The sequence below is a fragment of the Centroberyx gerrardi genome, chromosome 13, assembly GCF_048128805.1.
Source record: "Centroberyx gerrardi isolate f3 chromosome 13, fCenGer3.hap1.cur.20231027, whole genome shotgun sequence".
Classification (NCBI taxonomy): domain Eukaryota; kingdom Metazoa; phylum Chordata; class Actinopteri; order Beryciformes; family Berycidae; genus Centroberyx; species Centroberyx gerrardi.
Genome location: NC_136009.1, coordinates 4,959,660 through 4,982,614, shown reverse-complemented (window position 1 = coordinate 4,982,614; position 22,955 = coordinate 4,959,660). Strand labels below are relative to the sequence as shown.

The following is a 22,955-nucleotide window of genomic DNA, read 5'->3' as shown; positions in this document are numbered from 1 at the left end:
GTAGTACTAGTAATAGTAGTGGTGGTGGTGTGACATTATTAACTTTTAAACAAGGGATATAACTGACCTCTTTGTAGTAAAGTGAGTCATGTCTGTAATTGTATTAAATGAATTCCAGCCACAGTTAGTACACAAATACATTTTATTTACTTGAAATATTTTGGAATTCTTGAGCAAGTCAGAATTTTTTTAAAGATATTTCTTAACAGGTAGAAATAGGAAAGTGAAAACGTCATAGGAAATAAGGCACAAGATAGCATATGAAAGTACCTTAAAGCAAAGCAAAAGCTCTTTCCCAAAGTTAGAAACCAGAGAACCAAGACTTTACTTTGTCTGTAAGAGATAAAACCTGGAGCTGCTTCACTGACAGACAGTAGATTAGAGACTCAATGTGAGGACAAACATAGAATCTAGTTTGCCCTTTTACATCCAAAGGAGCTTCATTTCATTGATCTACCCCAGTTCCAGTAAAATCATCCTGGGTGTTTCTCTTCTCTTCTCTTCTCTTCTCTTCTCTTCTCTTCTCTTCTCTTCTCTTCTCTTCTCTTCCTCTCCTCTCCTCTGTTGTCAGTGGCATTTGGCAGCCAGGTAGGTCAGCATGTGGAGGAGGATGGCAATTTTAGCCAGCAGCACCCACCACCACATCTGACCCAGGAGCCCTGCAGAGACAGAGATGGATGCAGATCGGGGCTTTTAGTTATGTAAACGCTTCTCAGAGGCAGAGCTGCAGAGAAAACACAGAGAGATTAAAAGAGGCAGAGAAAGAGAGAGAGATAGAAAGAAAGGTGAGACAGTGAGAGAGTGAGAGAAAAATGAACTCAAATCCAGGTCATTTTAAGTTCTTTAGTTCCCTTAGTCTACTTGTTGAGAAAGGTATTTGACAGAAAATTAATTTATGTATACTTAAAAAAGTGCAAAAAAGTGCATTTTGTCATAGTGCATCTGATGCATTTTCTTGACATTTTTTAAACATGATGCTTTAGTGCAGGCCCCCCCTCTGGCGGGGGTCAGAATTTGGGGCGGACGAAAGCGGACCATTTCTAAAAAACCGTCAGGAGGCTCTGATTGGACAATCCCCTCCCCTTCCCTCTCCTCTCTTTCTTTCCCTCCGATCCACCAGCAGTGACCGATTCAGATCAATCCATCGACAAACTAGTAATACTGAAGTCAGTCACCATTAGGGCTGTCAAAATTGGCCAAAAATGACGTTCGATTATTCCTTCTAAAAAAACACATAGGTTCGAACCATTCGAATATCTATTTTTGCGCATTATGTCCATAAGAGGGCAAACCAATACAACGAGAGACATAGGTATATTTATTTCAACATAAACATGTCTTTTAAAAGATCTACATACTTACACATTACAAAATAAACAAATAAAACAATGTCCTATACCCAGGGGTTAAAGTGGGCCGGAACGATCCGGAACGGCGTTCCGGCACCTTCGATTAATAAATAAATAAATCTGATTGGCAGTTTCATACATAATAATGTCAAGCGAGTTCACAGGGCTGCCAACTCTCACGCATTGACCGTGAGACTCACGCAATAGACATTTTTCACACGCTCTCACGCCACAAGTCCATTTTCTCACGCAGTGAAAAACAAATTCATAACTTATAACGTCGCAGCGCGAAAAGAGACGCTGACAGCGCACGGACAGACGAGACAGAGCAGCACCGTGCAGCAGAGTTATTCAGACCATCTGAATAGCGAGAAATATACACAAATCTATTATATTGTAATTTATTCCCATGCATGGTGCTCAGAGTAATGTCAGTCCGCGGCTCTTCTGCGTCTCTCCCTCTCCTCTCGCGCCGTGCGCACGTAGGCAGGAGTGAGAGTGAGTTACTATGGTTACGGGGACGCTCTGTGTCTGTCGCGCTGAAACTTTCTCGCGATTCCCAATAATAGGTTTTTAGGTTAGTATGCCTATGCAAAATCATGAATGTAAGCACCTCAATGCTGAAATCTAGTAATATAATATAATTTTACATTTTTGGTTAACATTATACAGGGTTGCTGTTTCTTGACTTAACCCAAGAGGTGGTGTAGAAATGCAGGAAATTTGTTTTAAATTACTATTTTTATACAGGTTAGGTAATATTCATACTGGTTTAAATAAACAATTTGACACAACTTTATCTCGAGGTTCCACAATTTTGCTGTCCGAAGTATTTCCAAACAGGGCTTTTTAGATTGCTCGGAGGGGGTTGTGAACTCTCTGCCAACACGGTTGTTGTTGAATTATTCGCTCGTTTCAGCTTGACCTACATTTCATTTTCAATCAATGAAAGTGACGTTGTGTATTGACTTCTGTCCGTTATGCAGTGCATTCAGTGCAGCGGCCCAGGCTCACGCGAGAACTCGCGAGGCAGACAGCCGCGGTAGTGCTGCTTTTTTTTTTTTTTCACAATCGAATATTAATTTTCACAATCGAATGTCTGTTTTTTTTTTACAATTCGATTATATAATCGAATTTAGAATATTCGTTGACAGCCCTGTTGGGCACCCCTGCTTTAGTGTGTTCATTGACAACTGACAAGATACAGTATATTCTCATTTAAGAACACACATTTTCAGAATCAAGTAATTGCGCTTTAGCTGATGTGGTAGAAAATCAACACACACCTGCACAACAGCTGTACTGGGTTTACTAGATGGAATGTATAGATCCTTGATGAATGGTCACCTCACTGTGACCGTTGTGCTATAACTTACTAGGCCAGAGGTCCTGCTTGTCAGGATGGCTCCGATGTGACCATGGAGGCTCTAAGTGAAGACACAACATGCATTCTCTTTGGGGGTTTATCCTGATGTCTGCACATTCCGTTCTGTCCTTGAAAGATACCTAAATGCCTGGTTCAGTGAATGCCTCTCTGAAGAAGTGTACCTAGCCTCGTGCTGTGTGCATCTCTTCCTCTTGCAAGAATCTCCTTCAATAAATATATACTCAAATAAGATGAACCTCTGACTCCATCAACTTTTATTCAACAATTTGGCGTCTCAAACAGGATTCCAATACAGCTGACACGGGTAAGTACGAATTTTCATTCGTCTTGTCCGGGTAATGCTTGACGGGATCCAAAAGAACTTGCACATGAGTGAACGCTATATTTGGGGGGGGGGGGGGGGGGGGGGCTATCCAGGAACTCAAAAGAGCTAGATAACCAAGCTTTACCCTGTATGATTCCCATCCATCCATGGATGGTGAAGTTTTTGACCAAGAGGCAGTGAGATCTGATGTAAATATCAGATCAAGAGTAGAATCGGGAAGGACAGGGGAATAGAAAATTACAAAAGGAAAGAAAAACATATGGGGTTCACTCACAATGTGCATCTAAAAGCGGGAGTCAAAGAGAGGATTCGCATTGAGTATATATACCCTCCCTTTGCATGTGAAGTATGATTTGTCATATGTGAAAACTTACAACAAATATTAACATCCCCTGTTATAGGCATTTACCTTTTTCAGATTGAGTCAAAAAGGAGGAATGAGAAGTAAGTGAGACAACCACAGCTGCGAGTTGTAAGTCCCTTTTCATGTTTTAATTGCCATAGAATAATATAACCATTCTCTCCTTGGAGTACTGGCAAGGAGTAATTGTTTGGCATCTGTGAAGTAATTCACTGTGCTCATCTGTGCTCATGTATGAGAAAAGATTGCTGTATCCAATATTCTCATGCTGCGTATTCCGTCTTCTCGTATAAGCAAGCTGCAGGAGAGTGAGTAATGGGTTTGAATGCATTCTGATTGATAGAACAAACTGCTGAATGATATAGTATATAGTATAACATGGGTAAAGGTCAGTCAAAGCAGAAGACAGAGGCAGAGTTAGAGTTGCCAAAGAAAGAAAGACAAAGGGCAAGAGATGTTCTGAGAAACTGTAAAAAAGTGAATGCTGCTGTTGAATAGCCAGGTTCTCCAGCAGACATCGTCATCAGAGAATTGGGACAGAACTATGTAGTCCCATTTACATATGATTTAAACACTTGGATCTTTTGCCCCAGAGAAGATAGAGTTCGTAGAGGCGATGGTGGCAAATCAGACAGGACATTCTCAGTGGGATTATGACTATATCCGAGCCTGTGTTGAGGGATGGAAGAAAGTAGCTAAAAAGCATCCCACGCCAAAACCTAGCAAAGGTCAGACAATTCAGACAGTTTCAAATGAGGAGTCAACCCAAAAAGGAGATGAAAAAGAGGCAAAGACCCGAAAAGGCAAAGAAAATAAAAAGCCTATAGGGTCAGATTTGATTGAAACAATTAACAAAATTGTAGACACCATGAGTCCAGCGTTTCTGCTATATCTCGAGTCCATGCTAGGGTTGAGGAATGCAGAAGTAACAAAGATAAAAGACAAACATCCAGGTCAGTTATCCAAGCAAGTGTCTGGAATGTTATACGCGTGGGCAAAGAAACAGAATAGACCAACAACAGAAAGTCTTTTACGACAGTTGAGGAATGGTGGGATGGAATGTGACCATTGTACTGAAAAATCTGTAGAAAAACCAAAGAGTGTCCGCCTGTTTCCAAAGAAATGTGTAGAGCCGCCTGTGGAAGATGATGTATTGGAAGTATTGGCCTGTGCTGAAGCTGATAGGCAGAATAGGCTGCGGACATCAGTACAGGGCGACAATCAGAGCCAGAGTGAGGGTGAGGAAGCGGTGTCATCTGGCGGCGTTCCTGGGGGCGGAGAGGAGGCAGAGCCTGGTAGCACACAACACACACAGCTCACAGCCCAGGCAGGCCCGAGCCACAAGACACACAAACACACACACTGGCGAAAACATTTTGACACAGACTCAGACACAGAGACAGAGGATGTGAGCGAAGGAGAAAATATAAGAACACATAGATCAGGCCTCAGGTACAAGTCTGATACAGATCTAAGACAAGTGAGGGGATCAAGAGTATGTAGGTCAGACCCAGGAGAACCTAGAAAAACCAGGACACACAAAACTATCCAACCCGTTTCTAAAATTGTGTCCGAAATAACCCCTGAGTCACCACCCCAACAGGCACCCATAGATCAAGTCCAACAGGGAAAGTCACCACCACAAAGGCGTCAGGCTCAGGTGAATCAAACCCCAGAGGTAATGTCACAAGAACAGACACCTGTACCACTAGCCCCTAGACTAATGGTAGAAGAAACTCCAATTCGCAAACCCTGGACACCGATGGAAGTGAGGCAAATGTTAAATGAAAGCACCAGATCCGCTCACGAGACCAGCGGCTTTTCACGATTGGCTATTCCAGAACGCAGTCCTTTATAATGCTAAAATCCCTGATGTGCATCAACTATTGTCTTTGGCATATAGTAAGGAGTGGTCTGCAGTCCAAACAAATTTCATTTTCCCTCAGGGGACAGGAGATGGCGATTGGGTTACAGCATCAACTACCTATCTACCTATGGGAACCTCAGCACAGGTGGCAGAACTTTTTGCTCTCACTAGGGTGTGCATTTTGGCAAAAGATAAGACAGCCACAATATACACTGACTCTAGGTATGGTTTTGGAGCAGCTCATGATTTTGGTATGCTATGGAAAAGGAGAGGGTTTGTAACTTTGTCCGGTAAATCTATACAACACGCAGCTTAGATCCACAATCTGCTCAAAGCAATCCTCCTACCAGCTCAATTAGCTATTGTGAAATGTGAGGCTCACACAGGTGCTTCTGATCCAGTTTCAATGGACAATGCGGTAGCCGAATTTGCCGCGAAACAAGCAGCCCGTGCTGCGGCCTCCATGGTAAGTATATTAAAAAACTGCACCTCCCCTGATGCCGATCCCTTCTTTTAATGATGTAGCTGGTGCCCAATCCAGTGCTGATGTGGAAGGATTTATGGATTGGGAAAGGCTGGCTTGTGGCTCCATCCTGATGGTAGACTTGTGTGTCCACGCTCTCTCCTCCATGTGTTGGCCCAGGTAGCCCATGGCCCATCACATGTAGGATCATTCAGTCTCAATGGTTTGCACCAGGGATAACAACAGTAACTCAATCTGTAGTATCTAGGTGTATAATCTGTCTTCAAAACAACAAAAGTAAAGGGACCATTAAGCACGAACACTTGCCACCTCCAACAGGACCGTTTGTAAATATGCAAATAGATTTTGATCACATGCAACCATATGTTTTCTAAATGGGTAGAAGCCTTCCCCACTAGGAAAGAAGATGGCGCTACCGTGGTAAAATGCCTCTTAAAAGATATAGTGCCGAGATTTGGAATTCCAAGAGGGATAAATAGTGATAGAGGCACTCCATTCACCTCAAAAGTAACACAGCAGCTGTGTCAGGTGATAGGGATAGATTGGAAACTGCACATCCCATATCACCCACAAAGTTCTGGTCAGGTAGAAAGGATGAATGGAGTGCTTTATTCAATCAGAAGCACACCAAACAGAACAACAGGTCTGAGTCCGCATGAAGTTCTGATGGGATGGCCAATGACCACAGGTGCAAGCCCACCATTAACACCTCACAGAGCTACCCTGTTATGGACAGAGGAGTTCATGAGAGAGTATCTATTCTCTCTAACTAACATCGTGAGAAAACATCATTTGCAGATTTCTTCTAGGTTACCGGAACCCGGGGAAGAGCCGACGCATCCCTTCCAGCCAGGGGACTTTGTTCTTGTGAAAACACTTAATAAAGTCTCTCTCTCACCTAGGTGGAAAGGACCATACCAGGTGCTGTTAACCATCAGGACAGCAGTTAAAGTGGAAGGCAAAGCTGAGTGGATTCATACCACCCGACGCCGAAAAGCAGCGTCAAGCGAGCAGACACCAGAAGGGTCCAGGACTGCAGAGCGACCATCTGCTGCATCCTCTTCGGGATCCTCAGCGCAGGATGATGACATCCTGGGGGTAGTTTCTCCAAACCTGCACCCGACACCGCACTCAAAGGCGCTTCCTGAGAAGATTCAAGAACCTAACACTGTTCTGAATAAACTGAACAGGTCATGTCGTGCACCTCTAGGAGAAACGGTATCATCGCAGAGAAATGCCAACAGTGTTCCACACACTAATATGAGATTGATGCATGACTTTGCCAAAACACTCAACAGGTCAGGGTGTTATGTTTGTGCTCATATTCCACATACAACAGGAGAAGGGATGCCTTTAATTCCAAGCCCATTGTCAGGACAGGATATGGTAGGATGGGTTTGAGCAATGCAGAAAAGTCCTTACTTCGGAGAACAGGTAGACTGTACGGAGAGTATCAGGAACTTACTTAGCTCTAAAAAGGCATACAATCACCGGTGCTGTAAACCCTCTTCATGTGCCCACTGGTCAGTATTGCATCTATCGATACAGGCCAAGAGAAAAACCATCAAATTTTCCTAGGTAACAGTACATGTGATTCTTATATCTCGGCTAGTTGTGGGGCGTACGAGAATGTTTCCAAATGGTGTCCTTGAACTCGTGTGCCTTATTTACAACGGATAGTTATCAATTCAACCCTTAAATCAGATCCCTCTATGCCTGCAGTGTTTAATACCTCGTCCCTATGGTGGCCAAGCAGTGATTGAGCCGACACTTTAACATCGACAGTATTTGTTTGTGGCCATAAAGCGTATGCCTATCTCCCAACTAATTGGACAGGTTCTTGTTATGTAGCATACAACAAAAAACTATTAGACTAGTCTCACTTCAAAATAGAATGGCTCTAGACTATATTCTGGCTTCCACCGGCGGAGTGTGCCGTTTGATAGGTCCAGAATGCTGTACATATATACCAGATCCCTCAGATAATGTTACTTACGTGGTTCATCACTTCAACTCCTTGCTAAATAACATGAAGGCTCTGGATTCCCCTAGTGTGTCAGGATGGGATCTTATAGATTTAGGTTCCTCTTCTGGGCTCCTTTTTATCCTGATGATTCTGATTCGGATGCTGAGATGATGATCTGTGATGATGTCCAGACTACTGAAGTGTGATGCTATCTTTTATTCAATAGTAATCTTACATCTCATAATCATAGTATTACAACTCATAATCAAAGTATTTCATGTGTGATTTAGTTCTTAGGGATATTAATTTAATCAGAAATAGTATGAGTGTTTGAATTATCATTTTAGTCAATGGTTTTAATTATTAAGTACTGATTGTTGTGTGACTACATATCCATTCTGTATGATGTGTAATGTAGCTTAGGGACATAATGCATTTAGGATTTTTCCTCTCTGTATGTGTTCTGATGTTTTGTCTAAATGTTCTCTTCAAGATTAGAGTAGTTAGTTGCATGAGGTCTTTTACCCGTCTCTAGTCCAGTGTGAGGTGGGATGTTTGGCCTTATGTGTGCCATATGACCCAGGACCTCTGTCCAGAGTATTCTAAATTCTTGGTAAATTAACACATAGTCCATTTAGGATTATTGGACAGAACTCCGAGGCCATGTGGTGTAGGTAAGCATGTGTATGTTGATGTCATGATCAACAAGGGGGGGGGGAACTGTGGTAGAAAATCAGACCCGTCAGTATACAAGATCATGTCACAATTACCTATAGGGGTTTGTAACAGATCTGGACGCGGCGATGTGCATGTGTCAACAACGTGTGCGCAGTCATGTGTCACCAGTTCATCAGAGTCGTCTACCAAAGGAACAAACGTGGCCGGACTTAGAGGGGGAGCGCGCTTTACAGTGATGTGCGGGCTGTACAGAATCATGGTTTCATAACTCGCACGGCGCGTGGCAGTAATATGTTGTGTTGCGGACGTGGTGAGGAGGTGCACTACTGCGTGTGGAGCAAATACAATGCAGTCATGAGCCAAAACAATGGGCGATGACTTCTCAATCATCAAAGCTACAGCAGCAATGGACCTAAGACAAGACGGCCACCCAGAAGCCACAGGACAGAGTTTAGCTGAGTAGTATGCAACCGGCCTGTAGCTGGTGCCATGTTTGTGAGTGAGAATCCCTGTTGCAAAACCATCTCTCTCATGGACATATAGATGGAAAGGCAGAGTGTAATCAGGCAGTCCAAGAGCTGTGAGTTCAAATGTCTGGGAGCCCAACACCTCGCACAGCTGTGGAGGGACCAACGGAGGGACGCAGGACATGAGGTCATTACTTTGTTATTTTTTTAAATCATTTTCAACATATTTCTGCTTTATTAAATAAACTCCCAACAAATGTGATTTAGATAGAAAGTCCGTTACGGCACTTATGAAGTGCTTTAAAGGAAAATCCCAATGTTCATGCAAGAATGTCTTTAATGCTGACACAAGTTTGCTGAAGGAAGTTTGTTCTATTCTGCTTAGGTTTATACATATACGGATGATGGTTAAAGCAATATTCCACTTAGTTTTAACATGGGGGTTATTCAGCGTTTGACCACCATGAAAACCAGAATATAAACTAATCACCAAGATCAGATGCAGCTGGACGAGTTTGTAGCATTGAGATTTTTCCTTCCCATTCATTTGAATGAAGCCATGAAAACAACCTGAAAACTGACATTGTACACGTTGGTGAACAGATTCAACAACAGATCCTGCTTTTAAAGTCGAGATGAAACGGCATTTCGAGAGTATCTAACTTCCATATCGTGACGTATTTCCGAGTGAAACAGGAAAGACAGGCGGGACATAACGTTGGGAGGAATTTGATTTGAACGTTGAAAAGTGGGTGTGTCATAACACCCGAAGACACACCGAAGTACCATGCTGTTGCTAGCTAGCTAACTAATGAATCTTAGCCTCTTAGCTCTGTGCGCTAAAAGTTGAAGATTGATTGATGGGTGGATGTCATGATATTATTGGTTGAAATTAGTTACGGGCATGCTTACGTAAGCACACAGCATATTTTGTTTTACAGGAAGAAAACATGATTGAATTTTGATATAAGAATACAATGAAATTGATTTTTGGTATTTTTTTTGGCATATATTGTTAAATAGGTGCACAGTATGACCGGGGATGTGATCTAAAAGGGTTAAAAAGGCATTTTTCATTTCATCTCGTCTTTAAGACCATAAAGCAATCTTGGGTCCTTCGTCATTTTGCATTTCTATTCTTGCTTTACACTAAAATTAGTATTTAAAAATAAAAGTAGATCCAGTCTCCCAAACAGGAACTATCTATCCTAAATGGTATCCCTCAGCTATGTTCTCTTCTATAATAAAAGTGCTATTTGGTGAAATTATGTTCTAAAACGTTGGACCCACAGTCAATTGAAAATCACAGTAGCGAGATATTGTTGAATATGTAAACGGTAAAAAGCATGCATGCATGGGAACTGTGGTAGAAAATCAACACTTGCCTAACAGCTGTACTGGGTTTACTAGATGGAATGTACTGATCCTTGATGAATGGTCTCCTCACTGTGACCCTTGTGCTATGGCCAGAGGTCCTGCTTGTCAGGATGGCTCCATCATGACCATGGAGGCTCTAAGTTAAGACACAATAGGTGTAACCTATATTGTCTTTGGGGGTTTATCCTAATGCCAGGTTCAGTGAATGCCTCTTTGGAGAAGTGTACGCAGCCTCATACTGTGTACATCTCTTCCTCTTGCAAGAATCTCCTTCAATAAACATCTACTCAAATAAGACAAACCTCTGACTCCATCAACTTTTATTCAACAGTTGAGAATTTGACAGAATACATATTTGACTATTTACTTACTATATGGTGCAAGACAGAGAGAGTGAGAGTGCAGTGTACGTATTCTTCCCCTTTTTAGTAGCAGTGGTGTTTGGGGGATCAGCTTGGTTTTGCTTCCATGTCTGAGCCACTTTTGGTCAAGGTTTGGTTATAAAAGAGGTTGTAAGCCCTAAACTGTTCTTCCTGGGATGGTTTGCACGACATCCGAGCACTGTTTGTGCTTGATGGGGAAATTTCACTAGCAGCCGCGGTAACATGACCTACATCTAATAATTAACCACATTGACCCAATAATAATATCTTGTCAGTCATCAGACATAGAGCTGATTATAAGCAGGCTTGCAAGTTTAGGTGGCAAATAATATTAGATGCAGGGACTTTCCCCAAGTGCACTGATAACCCTGTAGAAGACATTTTACAGGGTAATAAGGCCTTACCTGCTGCACTGGTACCCTGGGTGTGGGTGTTGGGTGTGGTCAGGTTGGGTGCTGGGCTACCTGGAGGGGAGGAGGGGTCTCCTGACGGGACAGGGGGGCTGGGACCCTCTGATGGAAGGATCAGAGGAGAGGTTGCACTGTAGCCTTTCAACATCAATATATAATTACCACATTCATTTTGCTCTCTATCGCTGCCTCTACCAGCCTCTACACTGTATTATACATTGTGTAACACCGGGTCGGATTTGGCGGGAAATCTGACAAATTGCTGTTCGGCACAAAACAGGAAGAGGGCGCTGTTCTTCCAGAGCAAACAGAGCTAAAGCTTTCAGAGTTTCTGGCAACAGATGGTGGAAGGAGTGAAAGGTTGATGGAAAAATTACTTTCAACATGTTGATCCTCTTCAGGGAGGGGGAGAGGCAGGAAGCAACAGGGTTTATGGGAAATGTAGTCTTAATTTGAGAAACACTAGCACTAACAATACCACTGGTGTGAGATAGAGACTACCAATCATCTCCACCATGGTCTCATTTGTTTACAGTAATTATACAAAGGTATCACAATTAATTTGACAATGATATGTTGATGAAAATCCTACACTCAGCACCTTTAAATCGAAATCACATCCACTACTATTCTCATCGACTCCCATTCTAAAGTATGATGCGAACAGTTTTCTAAAACTTGACAATGACAACTTATTCCAACTTCTATATTTAATGTGAATGGGGATATGCACTACTGGTAATCATTTTTATTTACTAGATGGGGCTAACAAATGGATTCAAGAAGTTTGACCAAAAAATAATTTAGAATATTGGGTATGTATTAAGCTCATTGCTCAAAAAGTAATATATTACTTATTACTTGTCATGTCAAGTAATAATACACTTTACTTATTACTTATTGGGCGCAGTGATTCATTACACTGCTTGATAGTACTTTTGTGTTACACCTGCAAAATTTGCGATTCCATCCTCTCTCATCTTCAAAAATAAGAAATGTCAGTTTGCTCTCCTGTGAATGATCAGGAAACCAAATAATGTTGATGTCCGATGTTCTTTTAATCCTCTTACTGGATCAGATCAAAGTAGTGGGAATACTTCCACCCAGAGAAAGTCAACTTTTCTACCATTTCATATCCAAGCAAGTTTAGATTGAGAGGACGCAGAAGACTAAATGCCTGCATCTTACCTGCCACCTGAATGAGGGCTCTGTTGCTGAGTGCGTTGGGCGGCTGGGTCTTGCAGTAGTATCTACCACTGTCTGCCCCTGTAGCAGCGCTGATATGCAGGACCAGGGTCAGACTGGGCTGGGCTGAGCTGATATTGACCAGGCACTCACTGTCCTATAGGAGCAGAAAACCAAGGACGGGTCAAAAGTGTCACAATACACTTCAGTACCAACACTGGTTGACTTCCCAAAAATCAATATGAGAGGGACTGGATATGTCAAGGTGAAAATTCATCATTCATGGACCAGAATTCCTTCAGGACAGCGAACAGAAAGACAGAAAAATGCATGTTAAATGGACATGTCACTTAATGTACATCTAAATGTACTGTCAGTTAATCACTCTTAGTACTCAACATATTGCAACCGCAGCAGCTTCTTCACTTAATTTATCTTGCATGGCTCATTTCCTAAGACACTAAGACACTAAAGAACTAAACCCCAAACACAAACCTGTGTGAAGCCTGACATCTAATGGTGAAAAGCATGCTACTGAAATTATCATCTGCTATTAGCTGATCTTTGGTGCCAGGTGATCTAATCTTCAATTGAGTAAAACAGGTGGTGACATCACCTGGCACCAAAGATCAGCCAATAGCAGATGGTAATTTCACTAGCATGCTTTTTACCGTTTACATATTCAACAATATCTCGCTACTGTGATTTTCAATTGACTGTGGGTCCAACGTTTTAGAACATAATTTCACCAAATAGCATTTTTATTTATAGAAGAGAACATAGCAGAGGGATACCATTTAGGATAGATAGTTCCTGTTTGGGAGACCGGATCTACTTTTATTTTTAAATACTAATTTTAGTGTAAAGCAAGAATAGAAATGCAAAATGACGAAGGACCCAAGATTGCTTTATGGTCTTAAAAGCAGGATCTGTTGTTGAATCTGTTCACCAACGTGTACAATGTCAGTTTTCAGGCTGTTTTCATGGCTTCATTCAAATGAATGGGAAGGAAAAATCTCAATGCTACTAACTCGTCCAGCTGCATCTGATCTTGGTGATTAGTTTATATTCTGGTTTTCATGGTGGTCAAACGCTGAATAACCCCCAAGTGGAATATTGCTTTAACCATCATCCGTATATGTATAAACCTAAGCAGAATAGAACAAACTTCCTTGTGTCAGCATTAAAGACATTCTTGCATGAACATTGGGATTTTCCTTTAAAGCACTTCATAAGTGCCGTAACGGACTTTCTATCTAAATCACATTTGTTGGGAGTTTATTTAATAAAGCAGAAATATGTTGAAAATGATTTAAAAAAATAACAAAGTAATGACCTCATGTCCTGCGTCCCTCCGTTGGTCCCTCCACAGCTGTGCGAGGTGTTGGGCTCCCAGACATTTGAACTCACAGCTCAGTCTGAAGCTTTCGCCGGCTGAAAGCACCTTTTGACCTCCATCAAAAACCACCGAGGCCTGACCACAGCCTACAGGGGAATGCAGAGAGAGGAGAAATGAAATTATTAAGATGTATTATCCACTCATGGAAATTTGTTCCATTCTAATCAGATTTACACACATAGGTATGATGTTTGATTCTATTTTATTCACTTTTTTCAGTCAGTCAGATATGGATTAAGCCTAGTCTTGCTCTAAAAAAAAGCATTTCAGTGAGGATTTCCATTCAAACCTCAAAGGTACATTTCAGTCTAGGGTTTCCCCAATTGTGAGGACTGGACAGCATGTGGGTCCCCTGGTATGAGAATTGAATGCCTTATTTCTAGGCCCTTGTGGAATGAACGTTTTTGCACTCCGTCATATTATAAGCATGCAGGACAATGTTTCTCCTGTAAGAGGAATTTTCAAATCTCAGTACGGTCCCATCTGCTTAAAAAGGGATCCCTTTTTCTAGGAAGTACGTATAGTATGGTATGGCAGTGATTCTCAACCTTTTTCATATCAAAGACCCCTAATTTAGTCCACATTAGAGCCACGGTCCCCCATTTGAGATTTTGTCTCTCTGACCCAAATCTGAGAATATTTTTATTGTTAGATATGATTTTGTCCAGAATTCCATGACTATCTGTATTGTAGGTAGAGAGAAAACAGTCATTCTTCTACATTCTCTAATTGTGTTAACTTCTTGTAAATTAAATAATGAAGTTTAACAATTCATCAATTTGCTGGGGACCCTTTGGAAACCCCTCAAGGACCCCTGGTGGTCCCCGGACCCCACGTTGAGAACCACTGTGATATGGTATGGTATGGTATGGTATGGTATGGTATGGTACAGTATGGTAACATATGGTAACATATGGTAAATGGTTGTTTTGGTTTACACTGAATGAGTTCAAATCAAATTAGTTATGAACATCAGTGGGGGTAAGAGTACTGATATTATTTATTAAAGTAGAAGTATTGTTACTTGAGTTAAATAAGAAAACTTGTTTAGAAAATTACTCTGGTAACAATGAAACAGTTGCTCTTTAGTAATGCTAAAAATTATTAAGATTTCATGCATTTTCCACTATTGCCTGCCAAAATATAAACCAATTCTTGGCTTGGTTTCTAATCATATCAACTATTGATCAGTTATTGGAAGTGTGGAGTTTCTGCATTTTACGGTAAATGACAAGCCTTGTTATATTCTCTACTGTCTAAAAGATAAAACTTGCTCAAAATGGGAATAAATTCTTTCATACGCGCAGACTTCAAAAAGGAATTAAGTATGGCTTTTACTGTCCCATAGCACAAAACGGCCATAATATACTGTATCTGTAGGGGTTGATATATGGCTGTTGATCAATACCAATGATGACTCAAAAATGACTTGGCCTCTGAGGTTTGTGGTTTTCAGAACTCACACTCTGTGTTTTGGAACAAAAAACTCCCCGCCCACTGGAGTTTTCAAGACACTTCCAATCTGATTTGAGTGAATGAGAAAGTCATTGCCAAATGAACAATGACATCTGTGAATTTGGTCCCATACATTTCACATATACCTCAGAAAATGTTTAGAGATATGTTTCAAAATGTACAAAAATATGTCCCAAAAATGCGTGTAGCCTATATGTAGAAGACATTCATTCAAAATATATTTGCTGTGGCCAAAATACATTTGATGAGGCAAAAAACAACACAATACATTCTTAAGCCAATTTTTGTATATTCTGAAGTATATGTGAAATGTATTTTTTCCTGTATGAGTTAATTAGCTTGGTGTATGAATTCCCTCTGCATCATTCTGTGAGTTTTCCCAACACATAAACCATTATAAAACTGCTTTCAATAACAACCTCTTTGTTGACTAATTTATTATTGAATGATTTTTATGTAATCTCTTGTTTTTTATATTTATACTTTCACTTATTTTAGGTCTCTTGTTGATTTAATCATGTTTGTAAAGGACTTTGAGTTGCATAAATAAAAAATAAATGAATTTATCTTTACTTTGAGTAGACTCATGTCTTTTCATACATTTCGTAAACTGTTTTTTGAAAAGCTGCTATAGAATTTAAGTTTAGATCATAACAACAACAACAACAACAATAATAATAATGATAAGAAGATTTGATTTTTTTTTTTTTAGTAATAACTAAGTTTTAAAATGAAAAACAAAAAGTCTCACATTCAGCATGGGTCCAGGACAGCAAAATCACGACCAGATTCAACATGTCTGATTCTCCTCTCATCCTGTCAGTGTATCTGTCTGTCTGCCAGCCTTTAATATCTTTCCATTAGCTTACTGACCTTCTGAATGTATTTCAACACAGCCTGCTCTCTATCTGTCTGTCTCCCTGTCTGGTTTCATTACACTGTGATGCATATAAGATAGAACTACAGGCTGGCTGACTGCTGACCCAGACGTCCCACACAGGATGTACACCTCTGTGTATTCTGAGCTGATGAACCCTGTGATAACCATAGAAGAAGACATTTCTGATGATAACACTGTCTGTAACTTGATGCTATCGCTCGGTCTACCTGTATATGTCACGTAATAGGGAAAAATCACCACATCCGCTCCTATGTTGAAAAGTGGCAGAAAAGTGCAGAGGTAGTAATAACGAAAATTATCACTGGCTTCTGTTCAACTAATAAATTAAACACAATCTTTTGAGGATAAACAAGATTATAATGCATTTATTTAGAGGGGTTAATTATTTTGGCCTACAAACAGTTGCTGATCATAGAAATCATCATTATAAATATGGTTATAATACTTAATACTAAATATGGTTTATGGTTGTTTTTTTCTCAACAAAAACTATCTTCATCTATCTTAGATCAGCATGATAATAATTTTAGACATATAATCTTCCTGTCATATTTCTATAGGGACTTATATTGCTGTGATTCTTATATAGCATCCTTCTAACTCTAGTTTTGGCAAAAGGGTAGCAAATACAAGAAATGCTGCATAACACCAAAGTATATATAAGCCTAGTCAAAATATGTGTGCTTTCTTAGCACAAAATTATAAAAGTAGGCTACACCTGAGCTAAAGATTCCAACAACTTGATGAATTCAGCAAAAAGTTTTATTTTTTGCCAGAGAATAATAATAGGAGGAGGAGGGGAGAATAATTTTTAGCAGACTGAGACAAGTAGACAGACTGTGAGATTGGAAGACCAAGGGACTGACGGTCATAGGCAAAGCACACACTCGCACGCACGCACGCACGCACACACACAAGCTGTTATTTCAGCAGGAGACGGTGAAAGCAAAAAAACAACTTGTGTCTCCACAAATCAAATAGTGCGCGTGCCCCCGCGTCCCCTGCTTTTCCTCACAACACGCTGATTTTCTGTCGCTATTCTTCAAAGCAGTTTATGCTGGTTTCTTTCATTCAGGCCGCTGTACTGCATTACGCTAACGCAAATTGCGTTGCCGTCATTGGCGAGGCTTTTCAGCTGGTTAGCTAAACATCCAGTGAAAAAGATGAGCAGGAAAATGAGACAAAGAAAATGAGAACTATCTATTCAAAGCTGGAAATTTAGTGACATAAGGAAAAATCATTTAGGTAGGTAAACTGTTTTCGCACTTAGCACACATTTTGTTTTGCCGAATTATGTTTATGAATGACTGGCTGTGTGGGCAGAAATTCAACGTTAGCCAACATTAGCTAGTTAGCTAGCTGGCTAATGTGTTAGCTTCTAATAGGCTACATCAACTACGACCAGAGAGGCTAGCTAGCTACTGGCAAAGTAGCTAGCATAGATTAATACGGTTCACTATCAACGCTGCCTGTTAAACACAGCGTTGTATGCTCTAAAGGGACGCTGACTACTTGACTACACCGCAATTTTATTTTCTTCTGTTACTTCAAAATTGTTTCGATGAAGCTAACGTTGTCAAGCTAGGCTGAGGCCAAACACTCTCAACCAACAAACTACTGTGGCCTAAGCCTAACTTCCTGCGTTTGCTCACTCGATTGGTGGTTTAACATATTTCAACTCCAAAAAACAGACTGATCGACTAATGTTAGTTGGGTAACAATAGCGGGCGAGTAGTTGGTATGTTAAACAGTGACTGCTCCCCGAATGTTGAAATTCTGCGATCGTATTAGCTAGCTACGTTAGCTATCGTTAGCTTCTTTAGCCATTCAGCTCATCACATAAACAGCTATCAGTTCCAAACTGAACCAGCGGTAACAGCTTGTTTGCAGGTTCAACAATGTTGTACTCTGTGGTCCCTGAGGCAGGTGTTAAATGACGGTTAGTCTGTAGGCTAATATTCATATTGCAGTGAGAATTGGTAAAGCCAACAGTGGACTGGGGGTGTGAGCTAAAGCAAGGCCATGTTGATAGCTATGTATGTTTTCCCCCAAAATATTAACAAGAGTATTGTGTTGCCTAATGGGAAGAGCATGCCGTTAACAGCTAATAGGGTTCCATTCCCACTGGGGACACCACTACTGAAAATGTATGCACTCATTATACAGTGAGATGCTATGGAAATGCCCTATGCAATAAGAGATAAACATTTCATAATTCGTCCTAACAAGAGGAATGCCATCCCTCCTGAAATCACCCATTGTATGCCAAGCTTTTTCAAAGACTTAGTAGAATGGTGGTGCTGGAAATAATTGATGATATATATTGACAGCCCCATTAAACTGATCAAGTGTGGTTTGTCTGGAAATTTGATATAGCAGTGGTTGTCATTGAGAAGAGGGTGTAGCATCACTGTTCAACAACATGAGTAGAGTTTGAAAAGCGGTCTTATTATTTGTGAGGTTTATTTATCTGTGTTGGGATTAAAGCGTGGATCTTTGTTGCAGGGTGAGAAGCTATATTTCCTCAATTTGAGCGGAAAAAGTTAAGGACACCTGGTGTAGGGCACAGACATGATACTTACGGATTGGAAGCCAGCCTATTGTTTTCAGTTGTGCTTTCAGGAAATGTACAGAGGAAGCTTTTATTGGTAAGCTTTGGTTTCATATTTTCCTCCTCAGCTGGCTGAGGGGGCTGGTTTCGGTGTCGAGTGTGTGCTGAAGAGAAGAGGCTTCACACGCATGAGTAGTTGATGTATGGCCAAACCAAAAGTGAAAATGTAAATTGTTTTCAGACTGTTGTGAAAACACATTTGGTCGAATAGCATGAAGACTGAAAACAAGGTGCTCAAATACTGAAATAACATGTAACTTGTAACATCATATGGGTGGGCTTTGCATTTTTTTGATGTTGAGAACGTGAAGCATTTTGATTTCTTGAACTTTTCCTAAGTAAAAGTAACCACAATTGTGTAACCTCAGAGTTGGGTTAAAATCTAGGCTACATTGTCATGTTTGTTATGTCAAAGTTGACCTGAATTGTGCCTAAAAAACTTCCAGCACACCTGTCATTTGCATTTTACAGTCCATATATTCTAATTACATGAAAATACACCTCTTACTATCTATAAAAAACACAACTTATACGTTATCTAGGGGTACTCTGATAGATTGGCTGCCAATACTTGTAAGCTGATTTTCATTCTTCATTATTAGATCGGTAGTTTCTAAATTGTCCAATCCAGGGAACTGATCCTGTGAGTCAAATTTCTCCGCTCATGGAAAAATTGTTGAATCTGTTGTACCGGTTGCTTAGTAACTGAGGTCAGGTTTATACCCTGTGGCACTCTGGGTAGTGGATACTGTGGGGTCTGAGACTGCATGCAGGTTAGTGGGTGTATTAAACTACTAAACCTTTACTGCACAGCTACTTGGTGTCAGAAGTGAGGGGATCATGATGACAAAAGGAGTTTTTGACAGGAACATTGCTGACTAGGGCTCGTGTTGTTTGGAAAGTTTGGATACACTATTGGTACCTTGAATTCAGTACCAAACAGTCCTATTTTCAATACTTTGTGCTCAAGAAAGCATTACAGATTTTTGCCTCTCTAAATGAAACTGTCAAAAATGTCCTCAGTAAATATGCATTTATTGTTAATTTACCATCTTTTGTAAAAATGATCTAGTTAATATAGTATTGAATACATTTAAAGACGAGATGAAATGAAAAATGCCTTTTTAACCCTTTTAGATCACATCCTCGGTCATACTGTGCACCTATTTAACAATATATGCCAAAAAAAATACCAAAAATCAATTTCATTGTATTCTTATATCAAAATTCAATTATGTTTTCTTCCTGTAAAACAAAATATGCCGTGTGCTTACGTAAGCATGCCCGTAACTAATTTCAACCAATAATATCATGACATCCACCCATCAATCAATCTTCAACTTTTAGCGCACAGAGCTAAGAGGCTAAGATTCATTAGTTAGCTAGCTAGCAACAGCATGGTACTTCGGTGTGTCTTCGGGTGTTATGACACACCCACTTTTCAACGTTCAAATCAAATTCCTCCCAACGTTATGTCCCGCCTGTCTTTCCTGTTTCACTCGGAAATACGTCACGATACGGAAGTTAGATACTCTCGAAATGCCGTTTCATCTCGACTTTAACAAAGTGTAGGCCTACCATCTGATACAATCTAACACCATCTGTTGTGGCAAATTACTGTGATGGAACTGAAGATGCTTGGGGAGTCTTACTTGGGTCAAAGAAAATTGGAAGGGGGTCTCAATGGGAGTGGATGGGTACCTCAAAAGCACAATCGGCCACATTTGGTCCTTTTCACAACAAATTTCCCATTGAACTGAGTGGCTCAGGTTCGAGAGGAGTTTATATATGACCTCAAATTGGAAAAGTGATTCCTCAAGCGGGAGTTTATTAATGGCAGATATACATATATAGAGGCACTGGGGAAAGCATAAATTGCTTCATGACAAGTTTTGGTGCAACAAGCAGTTCTTTATTGAAGAAGGATAGCAAGTGATCCCTTTGCTGAAACCTACGTTTATAATTTAGTTAGACTTGTTAGACTATGCAAATGTTTGATAGTAGCCGAGGCCAGAGCAAAAGTCTGGGAGAGATTGTGTCTGTTGCTTTGTGCAGGCTAAACCATATTTCATAGGCATAAGGAAAAAATATTAGTGTCTTTTGTACTTAATCTAGCATAACATAGGCTCTATAAATGGCAGACATGCTTTTTTTTCATATGCCCATACCCTAATAACAGCATTGATTTTACTGTGTGGTGCTCAATCTGAAACAGGGCTCCAGGGGAGTAAAAAAAAATCTTTGGCCCACCACAGAGCGCATAGTTAAAGGCATAGATCTAACATCAGTCAGGGCAGAATCCTGTTTAATTTGATTGCAGAATCTGATTTTAGCAATTTTATTTTGCAAACCTGCTGTCGTTGGTTTCCAACAGCCTAATTCCCTTATTTAATAAGCTCAACTAAAACATGGTTCCCACATCAACAAGTCAGAGTTTCCATGCCGAGACACCACACAGATGCATTCAGGTTTAATTTGTTGTGCACTGTTCAAAAGTATTATGAATCCCTATTGCTGTATAGATTAGTGTCACTATCAGCCAGTTCTTTTTACATGGCATCATCAGCAATTGGTATCAGCTGCAGAGGACCAGTTTGGAGCATTTCTAGTTATATTGGTTTTGATGAGAGCACAAAGCTGATATCTTATTAGTAGACCTGTATTGTAGTTTATATGATCACATTAAACTAAAGCAGAGCAATATTTCATTTTTTAGCAAAGATAATAAAACTCACCGTATAAAATTGGGTCGTTCTGATAATGTTCAGAGTTTACACGTTGCCCTGCTTCATTGGGGCTTGAGGGTCACATTATTTCGGTTAATGACATCAGAGGAGACCTTGTTGTTGTTAGTCATATTCAACATTGGCCGCTATCTCAGACGTTTCCTCCTCTATTCAGTGTTCAGGATTAGGATCCTCCTCTCTCTCCTCCATGTCATTGTCATGAAGAAAGTCGTGGTCATGAACCTCTTGGGCAGTGAACTATTATTCTGAAGTTGACTGATGACTCTGCAGAGTGAAATGTGGACAATGCCAGGAACAACCTGTACTTAACGTACGTCAGCGTGGCAAGACAACTGTATTTTTCACACCTCTACCCCCCAAGGCTGTATGATCCTTTCCCACAAAAAGAAAATAATAGTTCCTATAAACGCAGGAGGGAGGAGGGGGAGAGTTGACTGAGTAAGGGATATTTTGTGAAAACCACCATTAATTACCTTTGTACCTTTGCTTATATCTTTTTGTACCTTTGCTTATAGCCTATATCTATTCTATGTGGCATGGTCATTCATTGAAACAGGCTAGTAAGAGTAAATAAGAGCATGTTTTTTTTCATTCAGTGCAAAGTTTTGCAGTTCAGAATCATTCATACCGGTGGAGAAATTTCATATTTGATTCAAAATTTGACTCGTCAACTCAACTGGACACAAAAAGATGTGCTGCATGAAACCAGTGCTGATAAAAGCTGAAAGGGAGAAAGGGTGCAGTTGTTGTTTGACACAAATGCGCACTCATTGCCATCTACCACCCTGTTATAGCATTGTGATAGCAGGAAGAGAAAAGGGATGTGAGGAGAGGTGAGGGGAAGAGAGATATTGGATGGAAGAGGAAAGAAAACGGAGTGCAGAGCAGAGGGAAACCGAGAGGAGAGAAGGGGAGAGGGAAAGAGTTGTGAGTAGGAAGGATGAGTGTTATTATTAGAAGAGGAAATCAGAAACACTAGAGAACACTTCCTGTGGTCCTGGAGGAAGATATGCCCTTTACTGCTGGAAAGACCAAGCGCTGACAGTTGACTGCTGTTTTGAATTGTAGAATTGAAATATCTCAGCTGTCAAAATGTTCCTCTGTACAAATCAGTGATGTTAGATTTTCAAATCAAGGAAGGAAATAGATGTTCTGGACTGGTTATATTTATACACTTCTGTTGACGAATCGGGGCAGGCAGGGGTATTACTTTTCTGTTTATTTGTCCATTCATTTTTGCCAGGCAGGCAGCTTTATACATCATTCATTGTCAGGATTTCTTATGCATGCAGGAGTTTTGATTGAATGTGTTTCTTTCAATTTCATTATTGCACTTTTATTTGCTGAATTGTGCAATATGACGTGATGTGGACTGATTTATACATAATGGCCTATTCTACATAATTTTCATTCAGGTCTTATAGAAACACTTTGGGGAGAAAAATGAGATGCTAATGTTTACAAGTTTGTAGATTAGGAAATTCCAGTGGTCAGTATTGTGATTTCTGTTTTTTTTGTTGTTGTTGTTAATTAATTGTGCAGCTCTAGCCCAACAACCAAGATCAATCCATCCCAGAGCAGT

The 22,955-nt window shown here is 40.4% G+C and overlaps 1 protein-coding gene across 1 annotated transcript; it reads right to left on the bottom strand.

Annotated features, from left to right (window-relative positions):
* Positions 1 to 529: 529 nt before the first annotated feature.
* LOC144542127 (uncharacterized) lies at positions 530 to 16,174 on the bottom strand. Its single transcript, XM_078287611.1, has 4 exons — positions 16,091 to 16,174; positions 12,243 to 12,396; positions 11,049 to 11,156; positions 530 to 659 (listed from the first exon to the last, which is right to left on the bottom strand). Exons 1-4 carry the CDS (start codon positions 16,172 to 16,174, stop codon positions 568 to 570), a joined length of 438 nt encoding a protein of 145 aa, XP_078143737.1. The 3' UTR covers positions 530 to 567.
* Positions 16,175 to 22,955: the final 6,781 nt, after the last annotated feature.

What these genes read in the sequence shown, in the direction of transcription:
- LOC144542127 (XM_078287611.1), bottom strand. Translation starts at nt 16,174, where the DNA reads ATGTCTTCTTCTATGGTTATCACAGGGTTCATCAGCTCAGAATACACA. An exon ending in GTGGGACGTCTGGGTCAGCA is followed by an intron (nt 12,397 to 16,090) that starts GTCAGCCAGCCT and finishes CTGCTCCTATAG; the next exon opens with GACAGTGAGTGCCTGGTCAA. An exon ending in CCAGGGTACCAGTGCAGCAG is followed by an intron (nt 660 to 11,048) that starts GTAAGGCCTTAT and finishes CTGTCTCTGCAG; the next exon opens with GGCTCCTGGGTCAGATGTGG.